This window comes from Heloderma suspectum, chromosome 1 (assembly GCF_057233095.1).
Source record: "Heloderma suspectum isolate Gila_16-S chromosome 1, 16-S_ref, whole genome shotgun sequence".
NCBI classification, from domain to species: Eukaryota; Metazoa; Chordata; class Lepidosauria; order Squamata; family Helodermatidae; genus Heloderma; species Heloderma suspectum.
Genome location: NC_139458.1, coordinates 161,321,782 through 161,341,471, shown reverse-complemented (window position 1 = coordinate 161,341,471; position 19,690 = coordinate 161,321,782). Strand labels below are relative to the sequence as shown.

Genomic DNA, 19,690 nt, shown 5'->3' with positions numbered 1-19,690 from the left:
GGAACTCTGAATTCAGTTGGGTATATCTTCCCCTTTCTCCCTTGCTTTTCGCTTCCCTTCTTTCCTCAGCTACTTGTAAAGCCTCATCAGACAGCCACTTTGCTTTCTTGCATTTCTTTTTCTTTGGGATGGATTTAATTGCTGCCTCCTAAGCAATGTTACGGACCTCCGTCCATAGTTCCTCAGGCACTCTGTCTATCAGGTCTAATCCCTTAAATCTATTCCTCACCTCCACTGTATATTCATGAGGGATATGATTGAGGTCATACCTGAATGGTTTAGTGGTTTTCCCTACGTTCTTCAATTTAAGCTGAAATTTTGTGATAAGAAGCTCATGATCTGAGCCACAGTAAGCTCCAGGTCTTGTTTTTACTGACTGTATAGAGCTTCTCCATCTTTGGCTGCAAAGGACATAATCAATCTGATTTTGATATTGCCCATCTGGTGATGTCCATGTGTAGAGTCACCTTTTGTGCTGTTGGAAAAGAGTGTTTGCTATGATCAGCGTGTTCTCTTGGCAAAACTCGATTAGCCTTTATCCTGCTTCATTTTGTACTCCAAGGCCATGCTTGCCTGTTATCCCAGTGATTTCTTGACTTCCTACTTTAGCATTCCAATCCCCTATGATGAAGAGGGCATCTTTTTTTGGTGTTAGTTCTAGAAGGTGTTGGACACAGGAATGGTTAAGATTTCTACCTGAAATCCTTTAGAAATTCCACCTGTGTCACATTTTTGGTACCCAAAGTGAAATATTTTTTTGTTAAGTGTTCCCTAGGGATGTATGAGAATTTTGTTTCTGCTCTCAAAACAGGCGATCATGCTCCATTCAAAGCTCCAAATGTGAGCGTGAGCATGTGCCCACCGAAAATATGTACAAATTATCAAACACATGGTTGTGTTCTTTGCATTCCCAGTTCTCAATTTGATTTTAGCAAATTACTTAATTTGTGCAATTACCTAATTACCTGATTCAGTAGGCTTTAGTCTATGGAGGAAATTCATGCAAATAGGAAATTTGCACAAATTTTGGGAGATTTGCACAAATCTCCTGTTTGCTGCTCAGTTTGCTCGAGTTTCCCATTCGTGGAGAGCAAGCAGAGATTGCAAACATGAACAGGAATCGGGCATGAGATGAGAGGCGAGATAATGTTTGAAGATTGGTTCTCCCATCCCTGTTGTTCCAAGAAGAAGAAATGGATTTTTAATTTTCTCATGTTCTAAGCACAACTGCTTAACTGCGTATGTAATGGAACTGTAAAATCCAAGAATATACTAGAATAATAAAATCTAGAATCCTACTTTAGCAGATAGATTAAAACAAGATAGGAATAGTTGCAAACCCCCTTGAATATACTGTAAGGGTATATGGCAGGGATGGGTGAGACTTTGAAAGGGGAAGCTTTAAATACTGACTCCCAATGCCCAAATAGGGTGCCCCAATTTTGAGTTGGGTGCAGCCCCATTTGAGCTGGGCCACACTCTAAATTGGAATCTCTGCCTGTCACCCTACCTGTCAGTGATGGCCATTTTCTGTGAATCGATTATATGGATGAAGAAAGTAGCAGAAATAGATACGGTTTAGTACAAAAAGCCTGTGAAGCCTGTGAAGGAGGGGGGAGAACTAAGCAGGAGAAGGTTACACGTGACATAGCAAACCCTGAAGAGCCTTTTGGAGGGCTGCAAATGGTGTACAGAGCATCTCTTCCTGACAGGGTTCATAGCATATGGAAAAATCCCAGAGGACTTCCTTGTCTCCCTCTTTGCCAGGGTATGCTCACAGACAGCATGATGGCCCATTTCAGGAAATGGGGCGGCCCTGTGGGCATTCCATATCCTGTTGAGCCTGCAATCCTATATACACGTACCTGGAAGTAAGTCCCATTGAACTCACTGGGGCTTCTGACACACATAGGAGTTTTCCTTCCATTCACCATGTGAGTTACTTCTGCTCTGGAGGAACGCATGGTGAGTCCATTCCCTGTAATGGTTAATGTAGCCTTCTCCAACTTGGTGCCCTCCAGATGTTTTGGAGCAACTCCCAGGATTCCTGTCCTTTGACCATGCTAGCTGGGGTGATGGGAGTTGAAGTCCAAAACATCTGGAAAGCACCAAGTTGGGGGAGGCTGGGTTGTTGCATTGCCTGGGCACATATACAGGCAGGGATTGGTTTGGACCCTTTAGAATCTTGTATCTATTTTTTTTGAGAGGCTAGAATTGCATTTGTAACAGAAATGGGAATACTCATAGCTCCTGTCTATCTGCTAATGGATTAAATGGGTATACAGTAAAAAGTAGCACAAATGGGTTTTGTTTTTAAACAAACTTCTTTTGTCCAAGACTTAAACAATGGTGATGTAACTTGTGAGTGCTGGATAAAAAAAAAGTAAGGATAAAAACCCATTGTTTCACAGAAAGTGAAATGTTATTAGTGAAGCTCAAATGAAGTTTCTCGATTCTCAAAGACTCTGGAAACATTTTAGCTTCCTTTCTGTTCCTATGTAGGCTTGAATAGGGATATTCAATCAGTGTTTCTATTTATTTTGCAGAGAAAATAAAGCAGACATCTATTTACAAACAGCTGAGATAAAGGAAAGGAACTGTAATGACCTGTATTGTTTCTACCATATATAATTTAGTGTTGATTTCACCATTCCCTTGGATAAACAGGTCAAGAAATACTATTTTGGCATTTGGTCCTCAAAGATCTTATGTTGTTAGTTATTCCAGACTACAGCATAATAATGCAGCAAAACCAGTGCAGAAACACAATGTGACCATTTGCTGAGACTAACATTATGATGTCAACTTAGAGGTAATACCTATTAGGTTCAGTTGGCATACTTCCAGTTAAGTGTGCAGCCTAAATCCTTTGAAACAGGATTAACCAGTTTTATAATTTGCGTATGTTAACATGTTAAGCAAAGTATAATTAAAAAAGAAAGAAAAGGGGTGATGGCTAATACATAATAAAGTGCTAAATGTGTGGTTTATAGTTGTACAATGGCATGGACTTACAAAATGTAGAGTAATGTATTAAAATCTATACAGAAATAATTATTAGACTTGGGAAACAAACAATATTATTTTAAACCTTATTTATACACAGATTCATTTAATAAGACCAGAAAAATTATTCAAGACTTGAGTTCAAAAGCAATTTTTATTTCCAAATAACATATTCACTATTTTTACTAGCTACAATTCTGAGATGGTGAAAGTCTGGATTTGGATATGGAGAATAGTATGTTGTTGAATATGTGTGGTGTGTGTCTTGCTTCAGAAAAGGATAAAAATCAACTTACAAAAGAAATGAAATATTCTCAACTTGCACAGTCAAGGGATTTTTTTCCAAAATTCTACAGACTTTCTTGTAGAAGCTTTCTTCCCTTAAGATAAATCTATTACCAGATAGTTTGTACAATAAAAGAAAACCCCAAACCCAAAATGATGCTAAAGTTCTCAAGACAATGTGAGGGGATACAGTTATGTCTACAAAGTCTTTACTTTCATGCAGTGTTCAGGTCAATAAAAATATAACCCAATATGAAAGAAACTTTGAATTAAGCAAGATGTAAGACTGGGAAAAATTATCCATTAAAATTTCCAAATATCATGGTAAGGATTGTATTGTCTCACAGAAAAGGATAAAACGAAGAGCTTTCTTTTGCATGAATTGTTGGGGTTTTTTTTAATAGAAGTCCCAGTCACGCTGTGGACATAGAGAAAATGGGCAATAAATATGTAAGAAGCAAATTTATTAACTTGGTTCCTGTCTATTATGAGAAGGAGACTAGTTGCTGTCTGAAGTCATAACTTTCCAAACACAATGACTATCAATCATAAGGTATCCTGCGGATCCTCATGAATCTCTATATCAGAGGCTTTTCTATTATTTGCTCCACAGACTTTTTAACCAGTGCCCCTCCCTACAGATTGATTCACAAAAGAGCATTGCTGGCACAGTTTTCTGTCTTGTACTTGGTCCAACCTTCCCAGTGGGGTACGTTGGCAGAGAATATAATGGCTGGGGAGTTGTTATTGTCAGGACTGTTAGACCTTTCTGAGGCTGTGTCTGGTTTGTATTGGCTGGATCCATGAAAAAAAGTGTGGTGATGCTTCGGGGGTATGTGGGAAAGGTGTACCTAGAGGGGCCTCCATGGCCTGGAAGAAACAGGGTGTGCAATTTTCTTAACCTTCCTGAGCTCTTGAGTATATATGAATGGTCTTGGGGGTCTTGGCAAATTTCCAGTCTTGAAACTCTTTGAAACTATCCTTGCTTATAAATCTAGTCTTGATGCTGTGACTTTCCAGGCTGAGGTGACCTAGATCTATAACACTATTGACACGGTTCGCACTGAGCACACATAGGAGGGGAGCGGGACAAAGGTGGCAAGTCTTGCCTTATGCATGTTCACTGGAAGGTCTCTAATGTTTTCAGGGACTATGCTTTTTGCATGGTCCCTGTGTGTGTACAGTTTGAATGTGTAGAGGGACTTTACAGATGGCTGGGGGAATACTGAAAGACCAATGCATTCAACCATCTGCACAGTCCTAATGCACTTACAAATTGTAAGTGTGTAGTCTTGTGTACAAGATTGTGGACCATGCATATGGATAATACAAGCAGCCAGACATTGTTTACTTGAACTTCCAAAAGGCTTTTGACAAAGTCCCTCTCAAAAGACTCCTGAGCAAACAGCAGTCATGGATAAGAGGAGAGCTCATCTTATGAATCAGTAACTGGTTAAAGAACAGAAAGCAGAGAGCAGGAATAAATGGGACATACTCCCAATGGAAGGATGTAAATAGTGGAGTCCCACAGAAATCTTTATCGGGATGGATGCTTTTCAACTTTTTCATAAATGATCTGGAATTTGGAGTGAGCAGCGGTGGCCAAGTTTGCTGATTAATACCAAATTATTTAGGATGGTTAAAACAGAAAGGGATTGCAAGGAGCTGCAACCCTGGGCGAATGAGCATCAAAATGGCAAATATGATTAAGTGTAAGCAAGTGATGCACATTGGGGCAAAAAATCCCAACTTTGCATAAAAGCTGATGGGAACTGAGCTACTGGTGACTGACCAGAAAGAGATCTTGGGGTTGTGCTGTACAGCTCGATGAAAATGTCAACCCAGTATGCAGCTGCTGTAAAGGCAAATTCCATGTTAGGCCTAATTAGGAAAGGAATTGAGAATAAAACTGCCAATATCATACTGCCCTTATACAAATCTATGATGCGACCACACTTGGAATGTTATGTACAGTTCTGGTCACCACACCTAAAAAGATATTGTAGCATTGGAAGAAGTGCAGAAAAGGGCAACTAAAATGATCAAGGGGCTGGAGCAACTCCCCTGTGAGGGAAGGTTAGAACAGCTGGATTTTTTAGCTTGGAAAAGGGAGGGTAAGGGGAGACATGATAGAGGTCTACAAAATTATGCATAGTGTGGGGAATGTGGATAGGGAGACATTTTTCTCCCTCTCTCATAATACCAGTACCTGGGGTCCATCCATGAAGCTGACCGGTGGGAGATTTAGGATAGATAAAAAGACTTATTCGCACAGCACACAGTTTAACTATGGCATTTGCTACCACAAGACATAGTGATAGCCACCTATTTGGATGGCTTTAAAAGGGGATTAGATAAATTCCTGGAGGATAAGGCTATCAATGGCTACTAGTCCTGATGGCTATATGCTACCTCCAATATCAGAGGCAGAATGGCTAAGTAAACCAGTTGCTGGGGAACATGGGTGGGAGGGTGCTGTTGCACTCATGCCCTGCTTGTGGGTTCCCGGTTGACAGCTGGTTGGCCATTGTGTGAACAGAATGCTGAACTAGATGGACCCTTGATCTGATCCAGCATGGCTCTTCTTATGTCCTTAACTGAATGCATATAGGACATGGGCAAAGCTTGCCGCTGCACTCCTGTTCCTCCCCATGTGCATTCATTCTATGTGCATTTGTTTTTTGAATAGTGTTTATCCTGTTCATCTGTGTCTTCACTGATGTATTACAGGTCATGAGTCGTGTTTCATCTCCCTTTAGGATTGTTGTTCAGTCGTTAAGTCGTGTCCGACTCTTCGTGACCCCATGGACCATAGCACGCCAGCCCTTTAGGATATGATGAAATAATTATTTAACTATGTAGGCCTCTTTTTGGAATGGATGAGTAATCATCGTTTAACTTCTTTTTATATTCATATTTTCTTTATTAAAATATTTATTTTATTAGGACAGGATTTTTTAAAAATGATCCAGTTTGCTTTTAAATTCCCTTTACATTTTGTAACAGAAGTTTAGATAAGCGTATTGTCACAGAACAGAATAGAATGAAATGTACATGCAAAGTCATAGACCATTTCGCTAAGCAATATACCCAAAGTAGACGTTTCATGTATAGCTATGATTAGGGGACTTTGGTCATGGGACACTTTTTCAATAATTGGTGCTTAGATGAATCACATGCCCTGATATACAGTGCATTGATAACATGCAATAGCATACAATAACATATTATAAAATATGGAAGAGAAACCAAACCTTGCCAAGGGGGTTAGTGCACTGATGAACAAGGATGCCACAGTGCCATATAAATGGCACACTTTCCTGGCTAATGCAAAATTAAGTGCTATTTATGTTTTTTTTTTCCTTTCCATAGGGAGAAGCTGTCTGTGGCTCGGCTGCAGCAGGAAGTTGCACGAAGTAAGAGTGACGGAACAATGGTAAATGTTGGCAGTCATCTTCTTTGCATTTCCAGTCGTTCTGTTCCCATTCAGGCTTCAGACGTGCTGGCTTTGATAGAGATTACAGCCAAAATATAAATGTACAATTTTACAGATGATGCAATCCCAACATTGCTTGGAAAAAGATATCTTCTTTGGAGGTCAGGAGGTGGGGAAGAATCCTGGGAAAATGTTATCAGTCATAATACTGGCTTCCTTTGACTTCTGATGACGATGTGAGAAGTCATGCTAATTAAGCACATAAATAGGCTATTTGAGATTGAGATTAGATACACTTGATTAGCAATTAATCATCCATTACTGGCTATGAAGAATGGACAAAAGAAAGCCATGAAAACATTTGAAAGATAGATCATGTTCATTCTTACTCTGCTTTCCATTCAGCTTTTCCGCACATTTTGTTTGTTAAATTCATTTTCTTGCCTTTTCAGTGCAAAGTTGGAACTGAAATTACTGTCTTGATTTAGCAGTGACTACATTTTTAATGAACCTTGCTGCACTTTTGTACAACAGCTTTGAGAATGAGGCCTGCTTATGTTGACTTGACAGATCTTTCTCTATATGAAGTTAAAGGCCTGGTTTGAATGTAATGCTAAACCAGGATTTAATGCTATCTCAGTGAGCTTCTGTGAGCTTGAGCAAAGTCTCAGACTGGTATGCTCTCCCTCCTACATGGCCAGAAGGACTTTTTAACCAAGGTTCAGTTTCTACAATATATGGCTTGTCACTACATATGAATCAGGGTTCATGGTTTAAAGCAAAATCTGGTTAGTTAAACAAACCACCTAAAACAATCAAGGGTTTGCAGGTAGCTTGTTCAGCAATTGACTGTAGTTTGTTTTAAACCACAATTCCTGGTTTGTATATGGCATCAAGCCAGAAATTGTAGAAAGTGAAACTCCTGATTGAGTTCTCCTCCCAGCTATGTGGGAGGTGGGTAGGGGGGTATGCACGAGCCTGACAGTTTGCTTGGGCTCACAGAAACCCATCTGCTAAGTTGTGGTGGCCAAAGGTTCTGTATTAGCCTTGCCCTCTGAAGTGCTTAATGAAAGACAGGGACCAGAAAAAAACACTTCTGTCCTCTCTCTCGTAACTGTGTGCGAATATGCATGATAAGATGGAAGACCAAGGTCTCAGGCAGTGATTCAGCCTCTGTGCCACCCAAGGTCTTCCTGATTACAGGAAGATCAAATGTCCAACTGTGGAAGGAGGACACTTAAAATAAACAGGTGGTTAGGTCAGGTGTCAATTTTAATTGTGCCTGTAAGCCATATTGCATGCTTCCCCCCCTTTTTTTGGTAGAAAGGTGGGGTACAAATGAACTCAATCAAGCAAGCAATCAAGCAATCAATCATTGGCCCATCTTAAAGCCTCTACATCATCCTTCAGATCAACTAGAAGACATGCTCTTCCTGCCTACAAATTGCTTTTGCCTCTACAGGGGTCTGACAGGTACACACCTGATGACTGAACACTAGTATGAGTTCGTATGTTACTACATTTGTGCAAGTTGCAGACACTGGAGTGGCTCATACATCTGATTCGCTGTAATTTCAAGTAAATTTGCCTGCAGTGAGATCTGTGGGCTAAACCCCAAAGCTTACATCTGCAAGTCCTACTCCAAACATGAATTGTCTGTGTCTGCAAGTTGAGCAATTAAGCACATTATTATTAATTAACTTTTTTTCTATTCATTTGTGAATGAAAGAGATCAATAAAGAATGTCACAATGAAAAAAATCTGAACAATCAAATAAGAACTTCAGATGGGGCATGTAGCCCTCTGTTTGAAGACAATGTCCCAATCTTTGGTATGATGCTGGTATTGCAGGGCGCATTATATTGGCATAGTGCTGAAGATTAGGATGTTAGGATATAGTCCTGGCCATGTTGGAATGGACAAACTGAGGTGTTTGTTCATCTCCGGAGGTGTCACAGAAAACAGGATCACTGTAGCAAGTTTTCTGTTCCCTAAATGTCAGTTGGCTCAGAGCTGACTCTTTTGCCAGTGATGTGTAAACTCATACTTCCTTTCCCCACAAGTAAAACATTGTATTTTCTTTGATATAACGGCTTGGATCCTAAGTTTTTGCTCTGTGAATGGAAGAGACTTCCACAAATGGAAGGGATTTTTCCATAACCACAAGCGAAAGTGAGATCTTTTGTTCATGGAGTGAAAACTTCGGATTTGTACCACAGTGTTAAAGAAGAGCATGGGATGATGTATGTCTTGGGTATTCCAACAAAGGTGCCAGTTTGGGTCAGATGCAGCTATAAGGATGCATAAGTTGCTGTGGTATATACTTTAATTAACTTTCATCACACCATAGACTGGCAGGAGCGCACATGCACAGTGCTTTAGGCAACTTACGAGTTCTAGTAGTGCCTGCTTGAGCAGCAGCTGCAGCAGCAGGATGCTAATTGCAACCAGCATCTTCCATAGTTTAACCACTTGTGTGGTCTGGCCTCAGCAAATATCAGGGCTAGTCCCTGTGCTGAGGATGTCTCTTAGCCCCAGGCAGGAGTAGCTGTATCCTGCTGTTCCTGGTGCTCAGCGGTAGGTCTCATCTCACTGATGGTGAAATGCGTGAATATAACAGACACTGTGATTTGAGTTCTGAAGATTATTTTCCTGCTTATTAGCAGCAGCAGCAGTAAATCCATTTACATTAGTGTCTTCTCTACTTTCAAACGTATCATAAAGAAATCACACTGAGGGACAGGGGAAGTCCCTCTGGGCCAAGATGCTGTTCTTCTTAAGCTGTATGCAGATCTAAACAATGGAAGTAGCTCAGTTTCAGGAGACTTCTGTGCATGCGGATATAAGTGTATGTGTGTGTGTGTGTGTGTGTGTGTGTGAGAGAGAGAGAGAGAGAGAGAGGGAGTTTCCAGTGGTTTATTCACAGACGGCTATGTTTAATTATACAGAAAATAGAAACGTTCCTAGAAAAAAACTTTGTTCTGATCTGTGTGTATCTGGTGCCCATGAAAAAAGGTAGGCTAGTGGTTGCAGTATCATTGATAGCGCTGAGCAAGCAACTGACTTCAACAAGAGTTGAAATGAGGCCTTTTGAGCCTCTGCCTCCAGTCCAATTCTCCTATGCTTCACTCTCTGCTGAAAAACAACAGATTCTTAAAGAGCTAGCCCTCTGACCTGAAGACGGATGCTTCTCCTCTGCTCTGCGACCTCCCTCCTGGTCCTCTCCCTGTCCTGTTGAACTGGTAAGGCACTGGTCTCCTCACCAGTTCAACAGCTCTTGGCTCAATAGAAGGGGCTTGTGAGGGTTCTGGTTCATTGCACTGGGCTTAGTCCAGCTGTTCAGCTGACATTTCAGCAGCCTCAGGCTCAGCTAGCTAATCATCCCTCTCCAGTTCTGAGCTTGAAGCCAGGGCCATGACACCATTCCCTTCCCCAAGGGCTCTTGTAGGATGGCCAAGCATGTGAAGATAACAGCAGTGAAACCAGCATGCCGAAATGGGAGCATGGAAGTCTTCTATAGCCTCCTGGAACATTCTTCTGTTCTCTCCCCCTTCTATGGCCTCAGTGCATCCAGGAATCCTCATTCTGAACTAGTACTGGTAGTGAGGCCAATGTTTCTGAGGATCATTGTGAGGTGCAGTCGAGACCATCAGGGACCAGTGGAAAACTGAATAAATGTTCATGGTGGGAGGCAAGCTGTTCCACAAGACTGATTATGTCAGTGATGGTAAAGGGTCCTAGGTATTTGTAATCAATCCAGTTTTTTGGAAGACCATACGTGGCCATAGGTGGCCGGTGACAGTCATACGATATGTAAAATTTGGAGGGATTTACCTGCCTATTGTCTTTGGTGTGCATGCTCTTTTTACACCTCTTTCACTAGGTTTAGCTGTTATTGTAGATCCTCTTGGATTCAGTTATGGTTTTCTTGGCAGCTAGTATTTCTGAAGAGAGAAACATGTCAGGAAAGTAACTAGAATTAAACCCATAATTAGCAAAGAAAGAGGAATGGTGGATTGAGGTGTGCACCATGTTGTGTGCACCGTGTTGCATGCAAAACCTGTCATGGGAAGGTCTACTCAATTGTTCTTTTGGTATGTGGAATAACAGTGGAGGTAATGTTTTAAGGTGTGTTTGTGTGCTTTTCTGCCCATCTGTTTGTGGGTGATAGACTGAATGCAGATTTATTTATTTAAAAATTATTTTTAGGCTGCCTTTAAGAGAAAAACTCTTAAACAAATCAGATGGATCTGTAAAAAGCAGAAGATTTTGGGCAAGAACTTGGAAATGAACTGTGGTCCTCAGTCTGAAATAAGGTGCATGTAGATGGAATGCATGTCATACAAACAGGGTTGCTGTTTCCTAGGCTACTGGGATCTGCAGCAGCGGACAAAATGTGCCATCTTGATGAAGGTACCCACAACTACTAGGATGCTAGTAAATCCTTGGGAGGGCAGGATGTCAGTAACAAAGTTAAGAGTAAGGACTTGCCAAGACCAACACGTTTGGGCAAGGGAAGCAGTTCTTTCAGTTTTCCACAATGGTATTTGATTCTCCTACATGTGGTGCAGGTGGATACATAGTTCTGTGTGCATCTTAGGTTACCAAAAGGTGTGTACAACTTGATTCAGGGTATTGAACTGATCAAAGTGTACTGTAGAGTAAGTAACATGGCATAAGACAAGTATTTGCTTGTGTTCCATGTCCACCAGGACATAGAGCTGGGTGCTATGATAGAACAGTCCTTGACATACTCTGAATTTTACTTGAGGTCTGGGTAATTTCCTTGCATTTTTGGAGCTAATCCCTAGCACAGTGGTTAGTTTTTTGATTAATTTCTGGAGGTCCTGGGTCTGTGTAGTTGCAAGAAAGGGTTCTGATTGTAGGAAGGTTGCTGGGATATAGTCCCTGCTGTTAGTGTTGGTTCTTTTCCCCACTGGTCAAATGGGACTGGGCTCCTCCCTGTTACATGGACAGTGGTCCAGCTGACCTTACAGGGGCTGCTGTTCATGTCACTATGACAGAGGGAAGATGATGGAAGCTGGGACCCTGTAGCCTGTCCAAATGCACCTTGTCCAGTTGCACTTTGATCTGGAGGCCCAAATTAATCATTTCAGGAAGGGTGCGGGGCTTCTCAGTCCAGGCCAGCTCATCCATAGTGTCACCTTCTAAGAACTGGTCCACTAGGGTAGGCTCATTCTATTCTAGATGCTGGACCAAAAGGCATTAACTAGTATATTCCTGAAGCAGCTCTGAACCCTGTCATAGCTGGCAGATGCCATAGTTGGCAGCTTCATTCTTCTGGGGATTGTCAAAGGGAGGCTGGGCTACATGAAATACCAGGTTGCCCATCATTAAGCCCTTCCTTTCAGCAGATAAGTACAAAACATACATTTTTAACCAGTCCTTGGGCCATAGCTCCATGTAGATTGGCACTGAAATAAGAAGCCAGGATATACTCCTGGCAATCTACACTCTCCTGGTGTAGACATGGCCTCCATCCTGTGTCAGTGGGTCAGAGCAAGATGTTCTGATGCATCCATACCCTGTATCCACGAGGCAAGGCAGACCAGTGGTTGCAACACCATGGATAGCTCGGAGTGAAAAACTTGCTCTGACAAGGGTTGGAGGAGAATAGAGGCCTTTTGAGCCTCTGCCTCTAGTTCATGTCTCCAATGCTTGACCTGCTTTGTTGAAGAACTCTTAAAGGGCCAACACTTTGGCCTGAAGATACATGCTCTTCCTTTGCTTTCTGGTTTCTCATTGGTACACTCCCTGCATTGTTCAACCAGTGAGGTAGCACTGGAGGCACTCTGCTCTTCAGGCTCAGAGGAAGGTGCTCATGAGGGTCCTGGGTATGATTTGGCAGACTTGTTCAGTGTCCTGTGCTCAAGTTTAGATCTTGAGCTGGCCGAGCTTTAGATGGCCATGACACTGGTTGATCCTCTTTCCTCAACTCTAAGCTTGAGTTCAGGGCCATGACAAGCATTTCCTGATGATCACCATTCATTAACTGATGAAGCTATGGGACATTTTTAATAGTGACCTGTGCTAGTGAATTCAATGTTTACTTTTAGTATTTGCCACTTGTGTTACTTCAACAGCTCTGAGTCTGAAACAAGAACATATGGTGTGAGAACTTTTTGACCTCTGCTTTTTCCACTTTCCATTTGCTCAGCATTTGCTTGCCCACTGAGAAAACAGTGACTAGTTAATATTGCTGCCTTCTCAGCATGAATTGTGTTGAGAACATGCTGTGTGGGATTTGCTTCCTTGCATATAAGTTTCTTGTGAATCTCTCTTTTAATTATAACCAGTTTAACAGTTCACCTGAGCCGAGCCATAGAATTTGTAAAGAGAATATCCATTATTGGGCAGATTAAAGGCAGTATCCAATCCTTCCCGTGCACCAGCAGGACCAGCTGCTAGCGCAACTGGAAGCCAGCAGTTCCAGGACCAGCTGAAAACCAGTGGAAATTACCAAAGCCGGGCACGTCCGAAAGCAGAGGAGCTTGCAGGAAGAAGCTCTGCTGACGTGTCCTGAATCGGAAACAAGTACTTTTGCTTGTTTCTAGGGTTGCTCTTCGAACAGTTACTTTCTGTTGTGCGAGTGGTGGGTCCCACTTCCAGAACAGATCGACCGGGAGCACAACGGCAATATTGGCTACTTCCCTAAAAATATAACAAATATATAAATGGAAGGAAAGGTGGACTGTGGCACTGTCTTGCCCATCCCAGGTAGTACATGGGTCACTACAGCAGGAAGTAGTTGGACAACATAACAATAAAAAGGGAAAAGCAAATATTGCAGTGACAGCTCTTTCATTTGATGTGGGCATGATTGAAATATTGCTTTCACACATCTGTCAAAAATAGTTCATGTTTGTGCTAAGAGCAGCACCTAAATGCACTTTTATGATAAAGGTATAATCTAGTAGAAAGCTAAACAACGTGCACTACATTTTATAATGAACTAGATGTTATGGGAAACACCAAACTTCTTGGTAGTGAGACCCCTATCTACAGATGAGAGGCCCTTCATTTGTCTTTTCTTTGGAGATTATTATTATTACTACTAGTAGTAGTAGTAGTACTAGTACTACTACTAGTACTGCTACATTTCTATACTGCCCCATAGCCAAAGCTGTCTAGGTGGTTTACAAAGATTGATAACCATTAGAAATACATTATACAAAGTGTAAAGCCATTTAGATAAAAACATAAACACACAGCACACACAGAGACAACATATATCTAAAAACGATTTTAATCAATCGGCCATAAGACAAAGTTAGCCTGTTTCAGAAGACTTTCTCCATCATGCATAGAATGCGTATTACGTTTTGCAAATTTAATGTAGTTTTATGATTTTATAATACTATTTAAAAAAAAGTTGTACTGATAGAATGTTACTTCTTTTCATATTGTATTTCATGCTTTGTAAGCTGTTTTGGAGGTATTGCCAGGAAGCAGGATATGAAACTCCAGTCTGGGTGGCATACGTAATCTTGAGCTTTCAAGACCAGCTGCTGTTGCTGTAGGTCTTTGCTGTAGCACTGCCTTTCTTTAACTGTTATAGCTTCCCCCAAAGAATTCTAAGAATTACAATTTAAGCAGGTGAATTCTGAGAGATCCTGCTTACAGAAACACAATTCCCAGAGTTCTCTGGGAAGAAGGAATGTGTGGACATATCCTTAAATTAGCAGAGTTCAGTGGAACAATTCAGCTGTTACATGTGCTTCATTCTCATTGAAATGAAAGAAACTTAGCTCATGAAATAGTCTGTTAGAGAAATAACTTGCCACTGGATTGCTGTCCATGGTAGCATAATAATGCCATGTAAGAAAATATTGAATATACCTGAAGGATATAGACAACCATATGAGTTTGTAATGATTCACATTCAAACAAAAGTCAGATTTTCAGTATTGTTGCATCTTCCTAATGTGAGACATATAGGCTCATATTCTGTGCACATTTCAAAAATCCTAGGTCTACTCCTGAGGCTAACTATATTAACTTTTATTGCATTCCCTTTGTTCTGTGGCTTGTAACATACATTATAGTGTTCAAGCTATTTTTTTTTTTTTTTATGAAGGCTGAAGTGGAATCAGTTGTATGAAATTGCCTTTCATGTTGGCAAAGATTTCACTAAGGGTGGGCCAGAAGCCCTTATTTGCTGTGATCCCCGCTGTGGGTTTAGGTGATACAAAGTGATTATCGTGGCTTCTTCTCTGTATCCATCTAATTCACACCTGCACCCTTTTGTAGAAACACACAACGTTAACTGAATATGAGTTCCCAGCTGAATTGGTTCCCTCCCTTTTTGTAATCCTTCAGCGTTAGATTGATTTATGAATGTATCAGATTCTTTGTTAGCATGTAAACCACTAATTAATTTAAAGCTCTCCTGGGAAAAATTAAAGCTCTGGTTAAGACTTTCAACAGGCTCAGATGGCGCTAATAAAAGGAAAGCAAGTCATATTAATGAATTTCAATGTGATCATCCCTATCACTGCTATGCCATAATTCTCTCCTGCCCCTACCCCAAAATGGCCCAAGATGCTAAAAAAGAAAAAAAGAAAGGGATTGAGCCAACAAAAAACCCTAAAAGAAATTGTGCTATATCATTTGAGATGCTACTTGCTTTGGGTCTGGAGTGATATAATGAAAAGATTAGAATATTTAAATATAATGGAAACCTAATTATTTATCTACCAATATGAAATCTTATCTTTTCAAATTAAATAGATTGATAATAGAATAATAATATAACTTCCATACTGACTTGTTGGCCTGGTATACTGAAAAGATAAGATTCACACATGTTTTTGATTATGCTCCAACTAATATATATCCAGAATTTTGAGATCCAATTTCACGACTGTGTGATTATTTTAATTCATAAATTCAAGCCTCATTGAATTTATTAAGAGCATGCAAATAATAGGGTGCCCAATTTCATGGAGAAGTCTACACATATGCAGTTTGCACATATGGATGATCTGTTCTAACAGTCTACTGAACATATACGCAATGTCTGTGGAAAGGATTACAGTACAAATTGTGAATGGTGATTCTGAAAGAATAAAATCCAGAAAAAGAGTTTAATAGGACTTTATTCGATTTGTGTAGGATTAATGATGAAATATTAAATTGGGAAAATTATAGAATTCTAGTGGTTGAAATACATTTTAGGTTAGTTTATGTAGTCTGACATCTGGCACTGTGTGTATGAATATGCTTTCCACTCTAACCCAGCTACTGCAAGAGTGAGCAACCTTTTTATCTCCATGGGCTGCATTCTCTCAGAGAAAATCTGTTTGGGGCTGAGCCGTGGGTGGGGCTTGAGGTGCTGATGGGTGGGGCATCCACTCACACTTCTCCATCCATTCAGTCTTGCTCCCACCCCAAAGAGACACCTTTTGAAAGCACTGATCCGATTGGTTCTGTCCTCTCAAAGCACTCGGCATTCCTTGCCTGGGTGAGGAGGGAGCAGCCCCCTCTCCATCAAGGCAGAGAACACTTTTGAAAGTGTGAATCCAGTGGGATCCATGCCTTCAAAGGGTTCTTCCCTCTGCCTGGGCAGGGAGTGTGCAGAGCCTGCCGGATGTGGTGTGGGTTGCCCAATTAGAAACAATAGTGAGTCATGAGCAGGCTTATATCCACCAAAATAAGGATAAGGAAAAGGGTTTGGTAAAACCTTGGTTGCTTGGAGGTAAGCGACATGTGCCTCGTACTGTAGGATGCAAGAGAAAAGAGTTCATATCTTTTCCTGCTGGGTTGCTTACTTCAAGGTAGGTAAGCGATATTTGTTAAATTTGTAGTTTGCCCTTCCTGAAAGTAGCTAAATTATTCACATTCATGGCAGTGAACCCATTCTGTTGTCACAACAATTTCGTGAGGTAGGCTACAGTTGCTCAAGCCCTGCCAAGTCTACCCAGTGAGCTCGATGTTTGAGCAGGGAATTGAACCACTGTCTTCCCAGCACAATTCTATCCACTACAACAAAATGGTTTTATTTTAGTATAGAACATACTAAAAACACTTAGACGCCCTGATTGAATTTGCATCCCTTTTGGAAGGACTCCTCCCAGTGGGAACAAGCCAGTGGCTATAGCTATCTATGTGATCTTAATACTCACTTTTAATTTCATAGAGGGACGCTATCAGTAGGTCACCTTTTACTAACCATACTGACTCTACATTATGATAGGAGAGGAAGAGGACTTCTAAGTTACATAGGAAGAAGCTCAGCTGTCAAGGCTCATATGTGGAGTAGGGATGTATGAGAAATTTGCTTCAGTTCATTTTTTATCAGAATTTGCCAAATTCATACCTCCCGGAACTGAATACACACCTGAATGTAATCCGCAGTCAAAGCATGTACCTTTCCAAGCTTGTGATGCAATTTGTAAAACAAAACAAAAATGCGTTTCAAAATGTGTACATTTGAAAATGCACATGAAAGTACGTGTACATTTGAAAAATGCACACAAAGATCCTTTAATCGAGGGAGAAAAATGTTTTCTATTTCAAAAGTTTGCGATTAATGTGTATATTGGGAAAAGAGGCAGAAATGTTAATGCAAAAAGAAAACAAGCTCACAATCTGATACAGATGTGAGTCGGAATGAACTTCACGGTAGAACTGGGAGAATTCGACGGGCTCAAATTGTGCTGATTTTTATTTCCTTTGTTTGGAGTTGTATTAATACAGAATGTCTTATGTTTTTAGGTCTTCATTATTCCAGGGCACCATTGTCATGGAAGCTCCTGTTTTTATTGTTTAACCTTCTCCCCTTATGTCTATATACTTCTCCATGCCATCGTAGCACTTTTTTCCAACTATCCTATACGACTTCATCCTCTTCTGACATTAATGATGCTCCATTAATCAGCTGGCAGGGAGTGCATTTGAACTCTGCACAGTGGGCCCTGTGAGAGACCCAGCACATTCTATCGGCAGCATGCTGGGTCTTTGCTGGGGGAGTGGGAGTTGCATGCATGCTTTTGAAATAGCTGTCTTACACATGGGAGCGCAATGTACCTCCTCCAGCTTGGAAGCACTTCTTTTATCGTAGAAGAGATAAATCTGTGCAATGGCCTAGGGCAACTGGAAAGTCTGTTGATGCAGAAGCATTGGGGTCATTTGGACATAGATGTTGTTTAGCAGTAAATGAAATGTTAAAAGATGAGATACAAAAGGCTAATTATTCTTTTTTTTTTTAAGAGATTCCAATATTTCGTGTATTTGAATTAGTTTGCAGTAATTGTGCCTTTATTAAAGAACAGCATATTCATGCAAAAGTCTGGTATTTCTGCTAGAATTTCCCCGTATCTTTCTCTGAGATTTGCTGCTTGTAGAGATGTGCATATGTATATAAACCCTGTTTTGTTATAAAACAAATAAATAAATGTGTAAATAAATTGCAGATTTATTTCCAATATCCAAGCCCATGAAAACAAGTAAGTATAGGCCTGGCTAACATGATGTGTATGATCATCATCAAGTATTTCAGAAATCATTGTTGTTTATGCCTAGCTGTTATTTCTTAGAGAGATGTCAGCATAATTTCCACTGTATGTGAGTTTGCATTGCTTGCTTTTATATTTAATCGCCCTGATAAGCAGCTTGTAATTTTATAAGAAGAGCAGTTCCATAGGTTTTTAGCAAAAGAGCACTATGTTACATTGCATCTTTGAAGCTATTGTAAATTTTTCATGTTATGAAAGCTTGTGTGAAGTGAGAAAATATTCTACAGTTTTAATTGAGAGCAAGTGTGGAATTTAATCAGAACACGCAGCTTGGCTATGTGTTTTCAAAGTATTCTATATACCAGCCTTAACTCTTTGACAGGAAAGTAAAATCACTTTTTAGTTTGCTTGCTTTCCAAATAATCTTCTTAAATGCCACCCTGACTTTCTTTGGAGATTAAGAGAGCAATCCTATGGTCCCTAGAGAGTACCATATAGGCCATTATATTGTTCAGAAAGTTGCTCTTAGACTGTCCAGGTGTTGGCAACTTGTGGCCCTCTAGATGTTTCGGCCTATAATTCCCAGCATTCCTCACTACTGACTATGCTGAATAGCGCTAATGAGAATTGTAGGCCAAAATACCTGGAGAGTCACAAGTTTCCCATCCCTGTTGTAGACAACGTTATGACCATGGAGGGGCTGTTTTTCAGAGTTCTCTATTTGGCTCCTATCACAGAGCTTTCTGTGGTGGCTTCTTCCATGAGGAACTCCAACCTAGTAGAGGGAGGGAACAGGGCATTCCGGGGGTGTGCCAGTGAGTGGGGAGGTAGTGGCCAAGGATCTAAGGGATTCTAACCCCTCCCAGCCTCTGTCTATGCTCCTGGACCAGAAAAACATTTAGACAAACTCAACAGTGCATCTACATATATCTCTCCCAGTGCTGGCAATTGGAAAGACTGATTTTTCTTTTGTTAGTGGACGGAAGAAAAATACAGCAAGCCCCATCTCCCTTCTAACCTTCACCTTGCTGGCAAGAACCAACAGGGCACAGGAAGGAGTGGAGGCTCCGATATCGGAGGCTCTACTCTGAAAGCATAAGATCGCTGTCTGAGTCATTAGGAATTTTGGAATTGGTGGTACCAGGATCACCAAACCACTTCAAGCAGAGAAACCTGTTACTGAACCATTTCTGTTCCAGCTTGTTGTTGTTCAGTCATTAAGCCGTGTCCGACTCTTTGTGACCCCATGGACCATAGCATGCCAGGCCTTCCTGTCCTCCGCTCTCTCCCGGAGTGTGCTCAAGTTCATATTCATTGCATCGGTGATGCTATCTAGCCATCTCATCTTCTGCCGTCCCCTTCTCCTTTTGCCTTCAATCTTTCCCATCATCAGGGCTTTTTCCAGTGACTTTTCTCTTCGTATTAGGTGGCCAAAATATTTGAGCTTCAGCTTCAGTATCTGTCCTTCCAATGAGCAGTCAGGGTT

At 40.9% G+C, this 19,690-nt stretch overlaps 1 protein-coding gene across 1 annotated transcript in view; it reads left to right on the top strand.

Annotated features, from left to right (window-relative positions):
* NCKAP5 (NCK associated protein 5) overlaps window positions 1–19,690 on the top strand; it is a 904,891-nt gene that overhangs the window by 427,579 nt on the left and 457,622 nt on the right. Inside the window, exon 6 of the mRNA XM_084808715.1 lies at window positions 6,664–6,727. Within this exon, the coding sequence (XP_084664841.1) occupies window positions 6,664–6,727 (64 nt within the window). The remainder of the gene's footprint in view (window positions 1–6,663; window positions 6,728–19,690) is intronic.